This window comes from Colius striatus, chromosome 7 (assembly GCF_028858725.1).
Source record: "Colius striatus isolate bColStr4 chromosome 7, bColStr4.1.hap1, whole genome shotgun sequence".
Taxonomy (NCBI): Eukaryota; Metazoa; Chordata; class Aves; order Coliiformes; family Coliidae; genus Colius; species Colius striatus.
In genome coordinates, this window is record NC_084765.1 from 14049826 (window position 1) to 14067315 (window position 17490).

Sequence of the window (17490 nt, forward strand, 5' to 3'; positions counted from 1 at the left end):
GACCTATAAAAACTATCCTTGTCTTGGAGAAAGAGCTGCAGGCTATGGGGAAAATTCATACTCCATCAGTTCCCAGGTTGGCCTGGGAACATATTCATCACAGAAAAAGAGATATAGTTATAAGGGTAAAGGTATAGTTTTGAAACCCAGATGAGGTTGGATAACTGTTGGATGTTTCAGCAAACTGCTTGGAATGAAGTCAAAGAAACCCATTGTGTATACACAAGGACAATATACTTGCCATGCGGACTTCCAGCCAGCGATTGGCAGCTGTAAGGAAAAGGGAAGCGATGTTGTTGGAATCTGTGTATTCAAGAAGCTTTTGTCGAAATTTGGCTTCATATCTAAACATAAAAAAAATAAATACAAATCAGGCTGTGTTGTCTTGGAAAAATGAAAAATAGAATTTAATTTCTGGGGGTATATGCTCACGGGCAGCTTGAGACAGAGTCTAAATCAGCCTCATCAATAATTCAGAGTTTACAAATACATAAAGGGCGGGTGTCAGGAGGATGGAGCCAGGCTGTTCTCGATGTCCCATGACAGGGCAAGGGGCAATGGATACAAGCTAGAGCATAAGAGGTTCCAAAGAAACATAAAGAAAAACTTCTTGTGAGGGTGCTGGAGCACTGGAACAGGCAGCCCAGATGGGGTGTGGAGTCTCCTTCTCTGGGGACATTAAAAACCCACCTGGACGAGTTCCTGTGTGACCTACTCTAGGTGGTCCTGCTCTGGGAGGGGAGTTGGACCAAATGATCTTTTGAGGTCCCTTCCAACCCTTAAAATGTTGTGACTCTGTGATCATCTATAGACTTGTATTAGATATATGCCAATTGTGTTTGTAAAGCTTCTTCAAGGGTAAATGGATGTTATTGTATAGATGAAACTCTCTGTGGGACTTCTGGTCCCACACTGGTCATTTTCTGAATGTATTTATTACATTATAACTCTAAGAGAGACATATCTGAAACAAAACATACGACTACTTGTGAAAAGAAGTATTAATGCTGTAATCTCAATCACATAAGCTCGAGTTTTAAGATTTATATTAGTGCAGTGCCTAGAAATTGTAACAACTTATAAAATATAAATTCAAAGTATCTCCATTCATGGTAGCTCTACTATTAGAAAAACATGTTTGTCCTTATCACTAAACAAATGGAGCATTTTGGAAAACAAAAGTCTAAGCACATGGTGCAGCAAAAAGTAACAGACTGGAAAGAACTGTGTTCCCCCTCACAAGTGAATTAGCCACAGAACACAAAATAAGATTAATGGCAAATAGGTCTGTTTACAGTTCATTACAGTGAAGCTGTACACACTCATCAGAAAAGCTGATGAATAAATTCTGCCTCTCATTCAGCAGATATGGAAGATAATTCCCTGCTTCACCTATTTAGACAAGGGTCTTTGCAAACATGCAAGTCAGCCAATCACCTCCTTGAGCTGGACCTATTTATTTGCCTAGGTGTAAATTAATGTGATGTTAATAATAAAGTGTGACAATAATTATGTCTTATAATAAAGAAGTCTGGCACAAGAGCCTTTTCCACGGTAGCAGTACTAGCTTGAAGCCCTAAAGTTCTAGTTTAAGCACACAAAGTTTTCTTTTTTTCTCCCCCTTTATTACATGAGCATGTGTAGCAAACTTGCTAATCTCCTCCTATAAAACTTTACCCTATTCATATTCTTAGCTATTATGATTGAGACAGGCACTAAATTATAAACTCAGCTCTCCATATAGTGATGTGAGAAAAAGATAAGACAATATTTTGTTTAAGTATGAAGTACCTTGCTTAGGGAAGCTTTCAAATTTGTTCACTGCAGAGTATCTTAATCTTTCTTCTGAGTACAGTACAATAAAGTTACAACTTTACATAAATCAGTTATGCTTTTAAGGATGCAAAATAAGTGCCACATTGTGGAAATAACTTAGCTGTTCACAACTTAGCCAATGTGCCAAGACATAAGAGATGTCTGCTGTGCAATGGAGAATGGCCTGGGCTGGCTCTGAGCAGCTTGGTGTGTTCACATACTGAACAGTGGTTGCTTCTCAAAGTGAGCAGTGTCAGAGCGAGGGAGCCCAGCCTTTCCTCAGAACCAACTGCCCTCACTGTCCTACCACGCAGAGATACTGTACTGCTTCTGCAACCAATTCAGTCACATTTGACTTTCATATCTCTATACCATGAGATATACCACGTGATGCAGTATGCTGTAGGAGATGTGAGGTATGCATCATGAGTCAGTCACGCATATGCACTTGGAATGGGGATGCAGACCAAGTTAGCACTGTTGGTGAAGCACTGCAGAAATGTCAGAATTTGCCTTCAGAAAGTGCCCCCAGATCACCAGGCCTCTCAGAAGCCTTCACATTTACATTTTATTGATTATTTAGCACCAACACAATCTGAGGCGCCAGACAGCAAATCAGGCCAGGGCATCTGCTGAAGGTGTATTTATAGCTGCAGCAGTAGCTGTCTTTCTGATCTCTCCCTGGATGTTATTTTTTTTTTTACATTTCTTTCCTTAAGCATTCTGAGTAAGTGCAGGACAGAGAGATTTTTCTGAGGGTAAGGACACTCCAGGAACAACTGCCACCTCCTAACTTAATGACTAGATTCCTGAATTGGTGTTATTTTTAGGGATTCTCAACCTAGCAAGTCTAAACTCCACTCCTGTTAATATGTTAGGCAGCTGAAAAGCTACACAGCCCCTATAAATAGCTGGGTTACCAGCCGATGCGGGAGGCTGGCAGGCAGATGGAATGCAGAACTCAGTGAACGCACAAAGCTCTTTGGGTCAGAGACACATCAGTTACTGCAGGATTTAAGGAAAAGGAGGCACCAAACAAGTTCTGACAGAGGAATTCAATTTCATCATGAGAGAAAGAATCAAAGAGGGCATGCTCCAAAAGACTGAAAATATTATCCAGAGGGCATTGTGTGTTGTTTATTTTACCAACACCTGAAAATACACAGCCATAGTACTCTAAAGATCCTCTTGATGAAGTAGAAGATATGGATAAACAAAAAAAAGCAACAATTAAAAGGCAAAATGAATTTCCTTACAAGGGAACATAGGCATAGCTATAAACTAGAGGACACTGTTGGCACTTGGCAGATTAAATATCCAGTAAGAATAATTAATAATGAAAAATACTGTGTCTTCCCACTCTTCAGGAAGCTATAATCAGTCAAAAAGAAACTAATCGGTGGCTCTTTCATTGAGCTCTCTACAGCCTATTTAGGATAGTTTAAGAAAAGATCACCTTGTGCATTACTTCTATTGCAAAATTAAATTATAGGTTATAAGGAATAAGCACTACCATTTCAAAGCTAGAATGGTAACTATTAATTAACTAATGAAGCGTGTACATCTAAGATGAGATGGGTGTGGGAGACAGTTGGCCACATTTGAATCAACGGGGAAGAGACAAGAATAGCACCGGAGTAGTGAAAGCAGCTTGTAGGCTCAGCAGTAGTTTTATTGGTACCCCTCCATGTATCAGCGTGCCTGCCATTTTTGTAATAGACACAACCCAGGCACCTTATCAGCTATGCCTGGGCTGCTCCTGGGAGCTTATGTGGATAGAAAAATGAATCAAAACAGGCAAAGAAAGACTTGATCTCCAGCATTTGTGTTTTCAAAATCAGTATGAACAACCACATTTTCAGCTAGAAAAAGAACTTAAGGTGCTGTTGTATCCTTTGAAGGCAGTAGCATGCCCAATTTATCTTACAAGGACATTGACTCATACACAGATTGGTCTGGCATAACAAGTTAGTGCATATTAGTTGTTCCATGGAAACTGCCCAAGCGCACAGTCTGCCATGCTGCACGCTGTGGTAATTACAAGCTAATTCAGCTTCTTAAATCACATTTGCCCACAAGTGTTTTTTCAGACTGCAAGTGCATGGAGTGGTACCGCAGGGCCGGTGACACACATGAGCTTGTTCTTCTACTGCAACTCCTTTACATGCCAAATGCTTCAAGTTCTTCAATATTTGGAGTTCCCCCTTACCAGTGTCTGGATTTTCCAGGTGATCCAAATAACCATTATTTCTAACTTGACAATTGCAGAACAGAATTAGAGAGAGAGATGCAACAGCGAGGTAATGTATGTTTCTTAAAAAACTTTACCTGAAGGCTCGGATGGTGGTAAGACCTTCCACAGTCTCCGAAAAATGGGCAAGTAGTGGTAGCTGAGTGCTGTCATCCAACTGCTGCAGGTCCCTGGAGAAGGTTGTGAAATGAATTTTGTGAAAAGCAGATGGTGTTGTGCAGTTTTTCTCTTGAATCAGGCCCAGGAAGTGAAGGGGAATATCATCACAACAATTATATATGTAAGGTTCAGCTAGATTGCAAGGCAGTGTTGCATATCTCTAAGTAGGGACGGAGAACTCAGGGGGATCTGTCTTTTAAAATTTGAATACAAATGGTGCTGGAGTTGTGAAGAGGTCTTTTCCCTTCACTGCTTTCTCTCATTTCTCCTATATTCTAATTTCTTATACTCAATTGTTTATTCATTTAGACACCATTCTGGCTCTATGCTGAAGACAAATATAATGGGATACTGAGAATAAGAGCTGAGTTAAGCAGCAGGCAGATTGCAACTTCCTTTTTCTCCCCTCTCCATTCCCAGATGGCAGCACAACTTCTCACTGAGCTGATAGTATAGCTTCTACATTCATTAGATTGTGCTTCTCAATCTCATATTTAGTCATCAAATGGGTGTAAGTGTATGTGGGGAAAAATTCTACTTAGTCTCAGTCCTTTGCAGCAGAAAGTAAATGAGTTGCAGATTCCCTTTAAGCCCATGCATAAATGAAGGGATAAATGCAGCACCCTGAATGGAAAAGAAGCTGTAAGACTGGAGGAGGTAAAAAAAAAAAAAAGCAAATAATCACTAATAACAGCTAAAATTTTTCAATTTGTTGGCAACTACAAGGCACTCAGAACAAAAGAGGACACTCATATATGTTGGATCCTTAATGAGCAGATGTACCACCATGGTTATATGCCGCATTTTCCAGCTTCTCCCTGGCCTTTCCACATCCACCTGGACAGGCAGACATCAGTTTCCCTGTTCTGTCATCATATTTTCTTGGATGTGCCCAGCACACAGCCTTTGGGAAGAACGGCACCCAGTTGGTTTTCTGCATCCTGTGAACTCTAAGAAACTTCGATCAGGGACAAAGACTCTGCTCATGCCTCCCAGAAGCTCTGCCAGAAGCTGCACAGACAGGCACTTGAAAAATGCCACATTTTCACTATAGAAGATTTGGCTCCCCTTCAGACAAGGGCCATATTAAAACATAAAGCACCTCAGCACTGCAATTCTGCAATGCAGTGATGAAATGCAGCAGTTTCTATTGCCAGAACAATACTGGTTGATGCTCTTACCGTGAGGCGACTCGAAAGTACTTCTGGATGAAGTAACACATGATTGCGAGGGGAACCAGGGCAATAAGAAACATTGGTGTGACATACGAGATGACAGCAAGAGCAGATACACACAGCAAAGTGGAGCGACTCAAGCACTCCAGGGTTGCTGGAATGTGCTGTATAGAAAAGAAAGAATAAGCACATAGAATCTTCCAAAACTTACCAACTTAAACCAGCTTTATTTCATTTTCCTTTCTCTCACACAGGGAAAAATAAGCCAGTGAGGGTCTGAAGCACTAAGCATACAGGTCTGCTTTTGAATTGTCTGCTGGGTTGGGGGCAAGTCTGAAAGGATTTCCGTGGGACTGCACCACATGTCTGCGTTGTGGATCACAATCCTCATGTCAGAGGATTATTTCAATGGACAATTTCAGCACCTGCACTGATCCTATGAACTGAACTGGCAGTGCAGTCTGGGGTAAACACTGAGAATTTGCATTACCGTCATTTTCATTTTGGACAACAGCACTTGTGTTTTTCTCATTTAATTTGCTCATATGTGTCAAGTTAATGCGTTTAGCCACTTTTAAAAAAAGTTGATCCTCTTAAGTTGGGCGTTATCACTGACCTGCGCTTGCTTCCCACAGGGCATCCTAATCCAATAAATGCCTTTTCACCATGCATTTAAGATAAGGAATTAATTCTAAACCTTGAAAATCATGATGAAAACTGATACAGTAGTCAAAATTATAGATAATCAGTAAACTTCACCTAAATGAGTGTATAATAAATGAAAATTCAGTCTTTCAGACTGGGAAAGACTGGATAACTTGTCAGCATGAATATATTCAGTACCTGGTCAATGGTATTGCAGTCAGCTGAAAACCTGTTCAATATACTTCCCAGAGGTGTTGTTTCAAAAAACCTAAAATGAGAAAAGAATTGGAAAGATTAGATTATTGATATAGGGTTTTTTTTTTTTCCTCTTCCTTAAGCTAGGTACTGTATCACAAACACAAGCAAGTAAACTGATAATCACAGTAAAGTTTCTTATTTTTCCCTGTAAGCATGGCTTTCCAATAAAATGGCAGTCTTGAATGCAACACAATAGCAAGCATGTCCCCAGCTCCCTCTACTGCCTAAGCTATGCAAATCACACGATGACATTTTGAAAAATCCTTTCAGATTTGCCATTAGAGGCTTCTTCAATTCATGAAAAACACAAACAAAGTTAAATATTAAGTCTTGCATTTTATCTGGGAATAGAAATGCATAACTATGAACAGTTGTTGGAATGGTATATTAAAAGACCTTTCCTTTACATTCACATAAGCAAAATAGAAACTTCAGTATTGTTCTGTAATTAATTGTTCCATAACTCATGTTGAATACAAAGTCTAATTCTATCCTGAAAAATACCTGAGATTTTCTTCAAGATTTCAGGTCAAATAGAGTTAGCTTAAAAATAATAAGGTATTTTTCTTAAGTTACAGCTGCAGATTTGAATCAAGCTACAACTTCTCTTTCATACATTAGAAAGAAAACTTATGCAGGACAACAAAGGCCTTCATGGGTATCCATGCACCTCAGCATACTCTAGTGATGCCTGTGATGACACTTGGCTGAGCTCATTATCTTTCATAGGCTCACAAAATTGCTGCCTGACAGCAAATCGTTCCAATGATTAAGATTGTGATGCACACTATGAATGAACTGTACAATACATTGATCGATGGTTGTGTTTTCTCCCTAATTAAAAACAGCAGAGAAAAATTAAACATGCAAGAAAGCAAAGCTCTAAAGTTGCAGGCAGGCAGGAGACGCATTTGAGTCGTATCTAGGAACTCAGCAGCCTGGGTACCATTTTCAGAACTGCTCAGTAGTTTGACACCTGATGATTTTCAATGACACATGTGACTTAATAAAAGTTGTGCTTAGAAGACTGCCTTGAAGTAAGGACCAGAAGATGACTACAACAGAATTTATATTACAGATGGATACCTCATTGGAGCCAAAATAATTTTATTTAGTAAAGAAGAATGTAGCTTTTTGGTGACTTTCAAGCCAGTCCACTCCACTGCTATTGACGTGACAAGACATAACACAATCCCAAGACAGCAGAGAATGCTGAAAACTTTTGAATATGGAGAATGGTTGAAATCCTAAGAAACAAAGAAAGAGTAACAAAATTATTCACTGAAACACCTGATTGAAAAAAAATGTAAGTAGGAAATATTTTTTCCTCCCTAAATTAAAAGTCACTGATTTTCAGTTGTCTTAAGCCACAATTTATTATCCATTGGAGAACGGAATGTTTGCATGAAAATAAAGAGATTAATCAGAAATTTAAAACAACAAAATACTACCAAAAAATCCTGAATATATATGTTTAATTATTTCATATGAACTAAAACAAAAAACTCTTCAAAGCAGTTATTATGGCTTTGTTGTTTTAGTCTATTTTGTTTTCCTTTTTGAAGAGAAAGAGAACATAATAGTTTTATTTTGAAATACTGATTACATATTAAAACTCAGCATCAATAAAGCATCCGTTAGAGATGAAAGCATGACTTGAGTGAAATCATACCTGCACTTTCCAAATGTTAATGTACATTATTTGTAGGCACTAAATCCCGATAAAGAAAACAATCCCTGTTCTAACAAAATCACTCTAGTACCGCATTACACATACAGAGTCCCCTAAGTAACACTGTGGTCAGTTCCATGTGGAATTCATGCTAAAAATCAACAAAAATCCATGTTCTTGTAAATAAAAACCCAAGCCAACCCAAAACCTGTGTTTCCCATATGTTACAATACCTGAAAGCAGTGAGAATGTAGCAGTAGAGGAAAAAGAACTATGATATAAAAATTACTGTAGAGACCAAGATTTAGGCATATCAGCTAGATGATGAAAATACAACAAAATCTAAGAAAAGGAGAACAACAATACATAAAACATTGCTGTTAGTTTTATTGCTCTGTGTACCCAAAAGTGCATTAACTTTCAAAATGCTCTGAGTGGCTCTAATACCAGAAATATAGCACATGGAATACAAATCTCAGAGCAGAGGTTGACAGCAAGAGATCGCCATTGGTTAAGTGACAAGAGAAAGGTGAAGGAGGCATTGCATACCTCACAGTGAGAGCAGTTTCTCAGCTCTAGCTCTGTCTTCCTAGAAATGGCATCAGAGGTCCAGCGTGCTAGGCAGTAGTCAATGGCCACCATGACCGTGTGCTTCAGCAGCTGGGACAGAACCAGCAACGGCAAGAGAAGGATTCCTGCTGCACTGAGGTACTTGCCACAGGCTCTCCAGGGCATCTTTGCTCTCTGATGAAGCACTGAAGACAGGTTGTCTTCATCATCACTTTCTGTTACTTCTTCTGCAATGTGCAAGAAAAAAGTACATCCGTGCTGCCTCCCTGATGCACATCTTCCCCAGGGACCAGCGAGAAGCAGCTACAGGGCAGGGCTCAGCATCCTGGAGGAAGGGTGGCTCTAAGGTTAAACTGCCTGCCCAGGCATGTACCTATGAAAACCTGCTGGAAGTTAGTAGGAAATGCATGCTAAAAAAATACAAAAAACCTTAGTACTAAGTGACTGATGCCTTCAGTCATGTTTTTGCAATTTAGAACTAATGGCTTGATAAAAACAAACTGCAGTTTCTTCCTATGTAAAGCCTTTAACGAATGTGCTTAGCTATTGGCAGGTTTTTGCTCATCCAGATTTAATTATTCAATACTATTCCTCTTTCACTAGCAAATCTCATTCAGGTATAAGACGACAACCTCAAGTTTGGAGGAAGCTATGACTTCTGAATGCTTCAAATTAGTGTAGTCCAGAGGTAAAAACTACGGAAACAGCGCTCTTGTGAATCATGACCCATCGGATAAATGCTTGTTCTCTTGCCAGTCTCAACTACATCAATTCATTCTCATATAATATAACTGTGAAACAGTAATGTAGTGGTGCTGTGCTCAAAGGGTGCCTTTTTTACCTTCATCCTCTTCATCATCTTTCAGCAGAGCTTCACGAGAATACATAGTCCTCCGGAGATTTGTTCTTTCCAAAACAGTTTTTCTTTCAATAATAGTCTCCTAAATAAGGGACAGTTCATGTGTTAACAACCAGAGAATTCATAAAAATATTACTAGCTGTGACAAATTCTGTTTCAATCTTAGCTTGGACAGATATGCCTGAATTAATTAGAACTAAGATTAAGATCTTGTTCTTCCTATGTTATAATATTAAAGCTAAAATGTATTAATGATTTAGAGAGTTCGATACAGGCACATCTGAAAAACTTCCAGTGTGGTGAGTAAATTTAGGCATGTTTATAGAAGCAGTTGTCAGTATCACACATTACCCATGCTTCTCCTAAAATGGCCTAATTTAATATTACTTAGACAGGAATATTTTTGAAAGGGCTTTGTATCAAGAATGGATCAAAGGCAACAGTATCAAAGAAGTATGAGTTGTCCAGATGAAGTAATTTCTTATAATATATAACGCTGGTAATAGTAACACAACAGTCATACTAAGTTAGAAATCACACAGGGCTTGCAAATCCTTGCCAATGCTTTCAATCTAAGAAAAAAAAGTCACATTTTTTGCAAATGTTGATTGCCCTGCCCATCAAAAACCTTCTCCAGCTCTTGGTCTTGTCGATTCATCAACGTCTTCCAGTGTTCAAAGAGCTCAGTCTCCGATTTCTGAATGTCCTTGAGTGTTCCTTCTCTCTGGATGTTACCATCTTTCATTGCAATTATCTAAAAGGTCAGAAACACAAGTGGTGTAACAAATAGCCATGTGCCTCTATTTTAAAGCTACTTTGCTGTGCCTCGACCAGATATTCTGAGAATATTTTTGTGAATAAATCCATCTTCTAAAGAGACAGCAAAGTTATCTCTTGACTCTATCCTAATTACTTAAGATGCTGCAAACCCAGAAGCTTCCTGCACTTCATACTTTCAGAAAAAAAGGCTGCTTTTAAGTAAGAATGAAGAACAGGGAGGGGGGGTCCCTGTCAGCTGACAGGAGAACACATTACTCTTCCTAAATACAAGTCATTAGCAAGATAAGATTTTAGAGTTCTCTTACCTTCTAAAACGAAAAGGCTTTTAGCAACACACTGTGCACAGCATGTTTTGCTCTCATTCAGGTAATTAGATGTGAGCATGCCGTCTGTTTGGTATCATGGATCTGATAAGGCAAAGCTAGGGAATTTGAATCCCTAAAGCTTTTAAAAGCACAAAGAGTGGATACAGTTTGAGAAAAAAATGCAAAGCAAAGTCTGAAGGGTGTGGTTTCCAGGTTTATATCAGTGTAGATCTGACAAGGAGAATTGGAAAATGAGGCATGTGGATTGTAAACCCGTGTGATATCATTAGAAAAGAGTTAATGTGGTATTTATTTTTGTCTCTCCCTGGAAACTCAGAAGTTTCCATGAGCATGGCATGGGTAACAATGTATTCCACTTATTGCTATGAATTTACACCAGTGGAAAGGAGAAAATAAAGCAAAGAAAGATTTTTTTGGTGGTTAGTTTATTCAAGAAATCTGTATTTGGGATGGCCCTTGAATTCTTCTGAGGGTTTTGCTATGAAGATTTAAGATGTCCATTACATATACTTCAATTACATTTAAAATTCCTTAAAAACAAATTTTCCTGCTGCATTCGATGAGGTAAGACTTGCTAAGGCTTAATGAGACTTGTGCTTAGGAAAAAAAACCACAGAAGTGTATCTTAACACACATTTTTTAATTGTAAACTTAACTAATACAAATCCTTCCTGTCCTACAGGCAGTTTGGAAGAGTGGATTTCATGAAACATTACTAAAACCTAACTAGAAGATAATAAAATATTTCTCAGAGTATCTCATAAAACACCTAAAAATGGTTCTGACATCCACAAAGAAAATGAAAAGGATTATATTGATACAAAGCCAAAGCTGTGCGTATTTTAACAATGCAGATTTGCAACAATTGAAAGGAAGATAAAGTGGACCTCACAGGGAGGAGAAAGAGAAAGGAGGCAGAAATTTCCTAACTGGAACACCAGAACTGTGTTGAGAACAGTAGTAGTTCTTGAAGGTGTACAACTGAGAGAAAAAGTCATAACAGACACCATAAACGAGAAACGCTGCCCACCAAAAACATGATCAGAACAAGATTAATGCCTCTGTCACTTTATAGACAGCCAATATGAAGAACAGGGAGTTCTTCATATGGTGGGCTTATTTCTTGAGATGGAGTAACTGCTGTGACAGTCTGCGTGAGCTGCAAATGAGAGAAGTCCTGCTAGGAGGCATAACTGCAGTCATCAGTCCTCATGGGCAAGGCCACTTGCCACGTTGCAGCTGGATAACTGTGGGAGAACTAAATCTAATGCCAGAGTGAACCAATGAACTAAAAAAAATCTGAAAACCCAAACCTCTTTATCCTACTCAGTTTGCTTCATCTTTGACTTTTGCAGCTGCAAATTGCTATAGAAAGCACACCATTTTTTTTCCCCTGCAAACTACCAGATGTAACAGAGAAACCTAACAAAACAACTGAATGCTACACATTCCTTCAAATCTTACTCACATACAAAGATGCTTTTCATACAATATGTACTAGTACTAACCATATGCTGTTAAAAATACTGGGTTTTTTCCTTATATTTCCATGTGCCTCAGTATCCATGAATACACCTTTTTCTGTGACAGCACAGACAAATTCCTAGCAACATTTCAGCAGAGGCAAATACATTTCACTGTTCTGAGCTTAAAAAATGAGCAAAATTTTCCAATATAACCAATGGATTTGGATACTCAATATACTTTATACATAGCCTGCTTTCATGAGAGCAATCCAACCTATTTAGGTATTCTGTGATGTGAATCCCAACATTGTGGCACCCCAACCTCACTGGCTAATTTTCAAAAGATCTTTCTTATGCTTCTCCTCACTATACTACCACTTGGTGGAAAGCTGAAGTGAAAGCCTTGTTTGTAGCAAGACAAATTCGTGCCACATTCTTGCCTCAGGAAAGACTTGAAGAGCTTTCTTACCCAGTCAGCATGGGGTAAGTACTGCAGCTTGTGAGTTACTAGGACAATGGTCCGCTTGTCTTCCCGTAACATCTTCAGGATCCCTTCTTGCATGAGATGGTCACTTAGGTGGATATCCAGGGCAGAAAATGGATCATCCTGTCAGGAAGAAAAGAGGTCAGCTTTTGGAGCCAGCACTTCTGGGATTTAGGAAGACTGACAGATTTTAATACTGGTTAAACCAGATAGATCAATGTAGCCAATCCAAAGAGGCCATCAGAAGATCAAAATTGCTCTGAGGAATGGTTTTCTTAAGTTACATAACAACAAACCTTGAACTGTGTGTTTGCAGTGAGCACTCTGACACAGGGTAACGTCAGCTGTGCGAATGTCATGATTTCCTGAGGCTTTCTGGGAACAGCTCCTCTCAACAGCTGCTTTTGAGCTGCATAACAGCAGCACATTGCTGCTGCCAGAGCCCAGACAACACTGCAGCGGAGGTCTGTGGCATATGTTACAGCACTGCCAGAGACAGCGACACACAGCACATTTGTATTTCTCTTGTACACAATTGCCTTCTGATTATTTTTTGTTTGATCCATAAATCAAAACTCTATTAACAAAGAATCACAGAAGGAGAAACATTGATCATTTTGATGGCTCTGCCTGGATGCTTGATTTATGATCTAAATTATCTTATTGAATCAATGAATTACATGCAATTAATTTAGGCATAAACTAATCTGTACCATCTTTTAGGGAACTTGTTTACCTAATCCTATTTAGAGAGAATTACAAATCTATTGTTTCTGTTTATGCTAGTGATACTGGCTTTAGGATTTAGCTAGAATAATACTATTTAGCTATTATTACTAATATTATTACTAATATTACTATTTTGCTAACTAATACTATTTAATAGTATTTCATACTATTAATGTTACACTAAACCCAAAATTTTTTAGAAATCAAATTTTGTTTTCTTTTCTTAAGATGTTTGCTGATAAATTAGAGTTGAATTTAAATTAATTCTTCTTTCTGAGGGACATTGTTGCCACCAGTTAGTACAAGCAAAGAGGTGAGTGCTTTAGAAAAATCCTTTTGAACCTTTATTTACTTCAATTATGCAACAATTTATATTGCAGCTGCATGAGATTATTTAGTATTGCCACTTTCATGTATCTACAAACCCCAAAACACCTGAAATTGACAGTAACTTAAAAATGACCACTGAAATCCTAATAATCATAAGAGCTCTTCAAAAGTGCTTTTGAAACACAGTAACTTCCAATTGTGATACAGAATTTATTCTCAAAACTGTGTGTGCACTGAGCTCACTGAGCAAGGATGCTTGTTGTCAGTTGTACAGTGGCACAGCCCTAAACACCACTCTGAGCCTGAGCTTGTGCACAGCCACCTCATACGCATGATGTTACACCACAGAGTCAGGCAACTCTGTTCGTTACTGCAGCACTTGTGTGTGATTTTAATGATACATTGATTACAAGAAATTAAAAAAAGCAGTTCATGCTACATGTCTAGTCCAACGTGTGACAAATAAAACATGCTGAGTGAGGGAATTTAATTAAGAATCAAACATGTAATGATTTATCACATGACTTTTTTTCATATCTGCAATGATCATAAGAAGTGTGGAGGACACAAAAGGTTATTGAATATGAAGTGCATGCTTGTGAGACAGAAGTTTCATAGGCATTGGTTTACAAAATCAGTGTTAAAGCAACTGTTTGCAAACAGTAACATATAGGATCCCTGAATATTTTTTAAAGTTTAATAACTGGAAAAAAAGTTGATTTGTAGGTGCTTTTACATTCTCTAACCATAAGAGAATCTGCTACTATTAGGACATTATTGAGTGTCCTGCACAAGAGGATAAGTGACAAAACCAAGTTACAGCCCCATACTGGATCTACTGCTTTGCCTGGCCTAACTGCTCTCTACTCCCCTGCGTTCTGGTCATTGCCTGAAAATGCCCTACACACGAAGCAAGCACATACTGATCAGCCTAATTACAGGAAAAGGTCTAAGCAACCTCCTAGACTTTGTGGGATGACTTCTAGAGTACACAGCTCATCTAGTCTCATGTGACTCGTCTCACTGTCACGACAGCTGGATTCAAAGCTCCTGTGCTTAGGAAGGAAACTGTAAATTGGAAAGGCAGCAGGCTCACTGCTTGTGTGTAGAATGCATCCGTTTTCCCATCCAATTTTTTAAAGCCCACTCCCACTTCATTTCATAGTTCTGCTGAAGCTGGGACAGGATATACAACATGCATTTCAGAGTGGGAAGACATTAGTTTGTTGCACAAAGGAAACACAGGACAACATTAATTTTAGGCCTGAGACAGCTTAAGATTTTAATGAATACAGCAGAGACTATCAAATTTCTAAGTATCAAAGATAAACATAAGGGTTAAAACCAAATTTCAATAGACTGGAACAACATTTCAATTTGTATCCTAATACCTATCTATGTCCAGCATTTACAAAAGGCTTCTTACCTGTAGGCTAGCTAATAATGGATATAAAATAAACAGTGCATATTTGGTTTAGCTCAGTGAAGCACAATGTTCTCTGGTACCCATGAAATACTCTAAACATTTCTATCTTCTGCTTCTGTTTGGAGCATAAACATAATGGCACCTACTCACCAGGAACACAACATTTGTCTGCTGGTAAAGTGCTCTTGCCACACTGATACGTTGACGCTGCCCTCCAGACAGATTAATGCCCTGGAGATGAGGGGAAGAACAAGCAGACAGTTAGGACAACATCAATGGAATATTTATATTCCAAATAGATTATCCACAGAAGACCTTTTGGACAAAGAAACAGAGAATTTTTTCTGATGTGTGGGCCTGCAATTCAGGAGGGAACACAGTATAGAAGTTGTTAGAAAAGCAGAGCGCTCTGTGCAGAGCTGTGCTCTGTACATACCAGAGGGAGGGGAAATGCTGAATTGTTTGTGGTAACATAATGCTGTAGGAGGCACAGACATTCTGCAGACAGTCTAAGCCAGACTTCTAACTCAAAAGTTAGCCTTGTGAGTCTGGCTGTGTCCTGGTTTTTATTTATTTTTGCAATTGTATGCTGTCATACTATATCAGCTCCATTATATACTGTAATCAGTAACTTCTGGCTGGAAGGTTAGAACATGAAGTCAACGTTAACTGGTTGCTATTATACTTGTTTTCAGCTCTTAGTTCCCTGCTACCACCCTGCTCTGATCTTGTGATCCACCTGCAGCTTCACAAACACCTTCAGCTCTCACAAGCCAGTATTGCTGCCAAAAGATGCTTCCCCACCTTCTCCATCCCCTCCACTTCCCTTGCTCCTGTCAAAACATCATTTGTTTGGCCATACAATGAATTGGGTTAGGAACAAATCCATTTAAAATTAACATGGTAGGCAGTGCCAAGAATAGGCATGGAAACAGATCCTTAAACGTATCCTCCTGTGAGACGGTTTGTTGTGTGGGGTTTTTTGTTGTTGTTGTGTTTCTTTTGCTTGTACAATACCAGTATATGCCAGAGTAAATAGTTTATAAATTTGTGACTTCTGATTGCTTTCTTGTCATTCCTTAATATTCCCTGATGTAATAAAACTTAGTTTGCCATTGATCAAACACCTGCCCTTTTTTAAATGAATGTTACTTCTAACAAACCCAAAAAAATGCACTGTGAAGCCAGGATATCTGAGATAGTGGCTGAAGAAGCAGTCAAACATTCTGATAGCAGCACATTTAAATCATTGCATCTCACATAAATGACAGTGTTTCCACGTTTACTGAGCAACGAGCTTTCAGACTAATGACCCCAACACACACTTAACTAAAAGATTATCTTTGTTGCCAAATAACCGGTAAGATTTTAAGAACAAAACAAAATAATAAAACCCCCTCTATATATTTAGAACAAAAATAGAAGCCTGTAGCTGTTTACTGACCCTCTCTCCAATCTGGGTTTGGTCTCCGTGAGGGAGAATGTCAATATCAGGCTGGAGAGAACAAGCATCAATTACTGCTTTGTACCTGTGGAAACAAAAAACGTAATGCAAAATCCACACAGATACTGCTAAAGAAGCATATTTCCTACCTGCAGAGGAACAAAAATTAACCAGCTGGAAAAATCACACAGCAGAAAACATATTTGTTAGCCACTAATTGTTCTAATGGGATCTCTTCCAATCACAGGCAAGTAAATAATAGTTCTGCAAAGAAAAACCATCTTAGATCAGAGTCCCAATTAAAAACATTTAATAGTTAAAATCAGGTAAAACAAGAAAAACATCTTCTATGGTCTATTGTTTTCATGTCCAGGGCCTTTGTTTCTTGTTCCAATATACAAAGATGACAGCAAAAACCCCATGTGTGTAGGATGTGAACATGCAGCCAACAATTTATTTTAAGAGTGGGGGGATGAAATACCAGCAATTAACTTCTAAATGTTTTAGAATATCTGGTGCGCATTTAAAATGAATAAAAGGCAGCCCATTAATTCTTCACAACATACCAAACACTGAAACTGTAGTAAACAACATCCTCATTCCTGAACACCTACTGTCCTTCCCAGACAGTTAAACCAGTTGATTGGGTGTAAGAGGTGCATACTACATGATAAACAAACTTGGTCCTTGGAAATGAAAACACTTCTACACTTAGGTTCAAGTGAGGTAGAACTACATCCCTTGTGTCCATCAGGAAAAACATGTTCAAATGGGGATCATGCAGAGGTCAAAGTCTTTTGTCCTGGTCAGGCAGGTGCAGTATGTTTGTGGAGGTGAGAGGTGGAGACCCATGTGTGAACTGGGGCCTGTGCAACTCTGTTATTTAGCTAAAACAGGAGTAAAGCATGTAAGAGTGCCATAAACCATTACCTCTGTTTGTTAAAAGGGCTTTCAAACGTGATATTCTCCTCCACTGTGGCATTGAGCAACCAAGGCTTCTGTGATGCATATGCTACTGAGCCTCTTTTTCTGAGAGGAAAAAACAAAAACACAACAGAAAACCAGAGTTCCCAGGTTAGCAGTGCAGTAGGCATTTTTGGA

At 38.7% G+C, this 17490-nt stretch overlaps 1 protein-coding gene across 2 annotated transcripts in view; it reads right to left on the reverse strand.

Annotated features, from left to right (window-relative positions):
* Positions 1-17490, reverse strand: part of ABCC8 (ATP binding cassette subfamily C member 8) — a 78375-nt gene that overhangs the window by 10358 nt on the left and 50527 nt on the right. For both annotated transcript variants that reach the window (XM_061999306.1, XM_061999305.1), the window contains exons 19-30: positions 17320-17418; positions 16390-16474; positions 15096-15176; positions 12446-12583; positions 10033-10158; positions 9387-9486; positions 8516-8772; positions 7390-7550; positions 6244-6313; positions 5407-5564; positions 4144-4236; positions 242-344 (exon numbers count right to left, since the gene is read on the reverse strand). In XM_061999306.1, the coding sequence (XP_061855290.1) occupies positions 242-344; positions 4144-4236; positions 5407-5564; positions 6244-6313; positions 7390-7550; positions 8516-8772; positions 9387-9486; positions 10033-10158; positions 12446-12583; positions 15096-15176; positions 16390-16474; positions 17320-17418 (1471 nt within the window). The remainder of the gene's footprint in view (positions 1-241; positions 345-4143; positions 4237-5406; positions 5565-6243; positions 6314-7389; positions 7551-8515; positions 8773-9386; positions 9487-10032; positions 10159-12445; positions 12584-15095; positions 15177-16389; positions 16475-17319; positions 17419-17490) is intronic.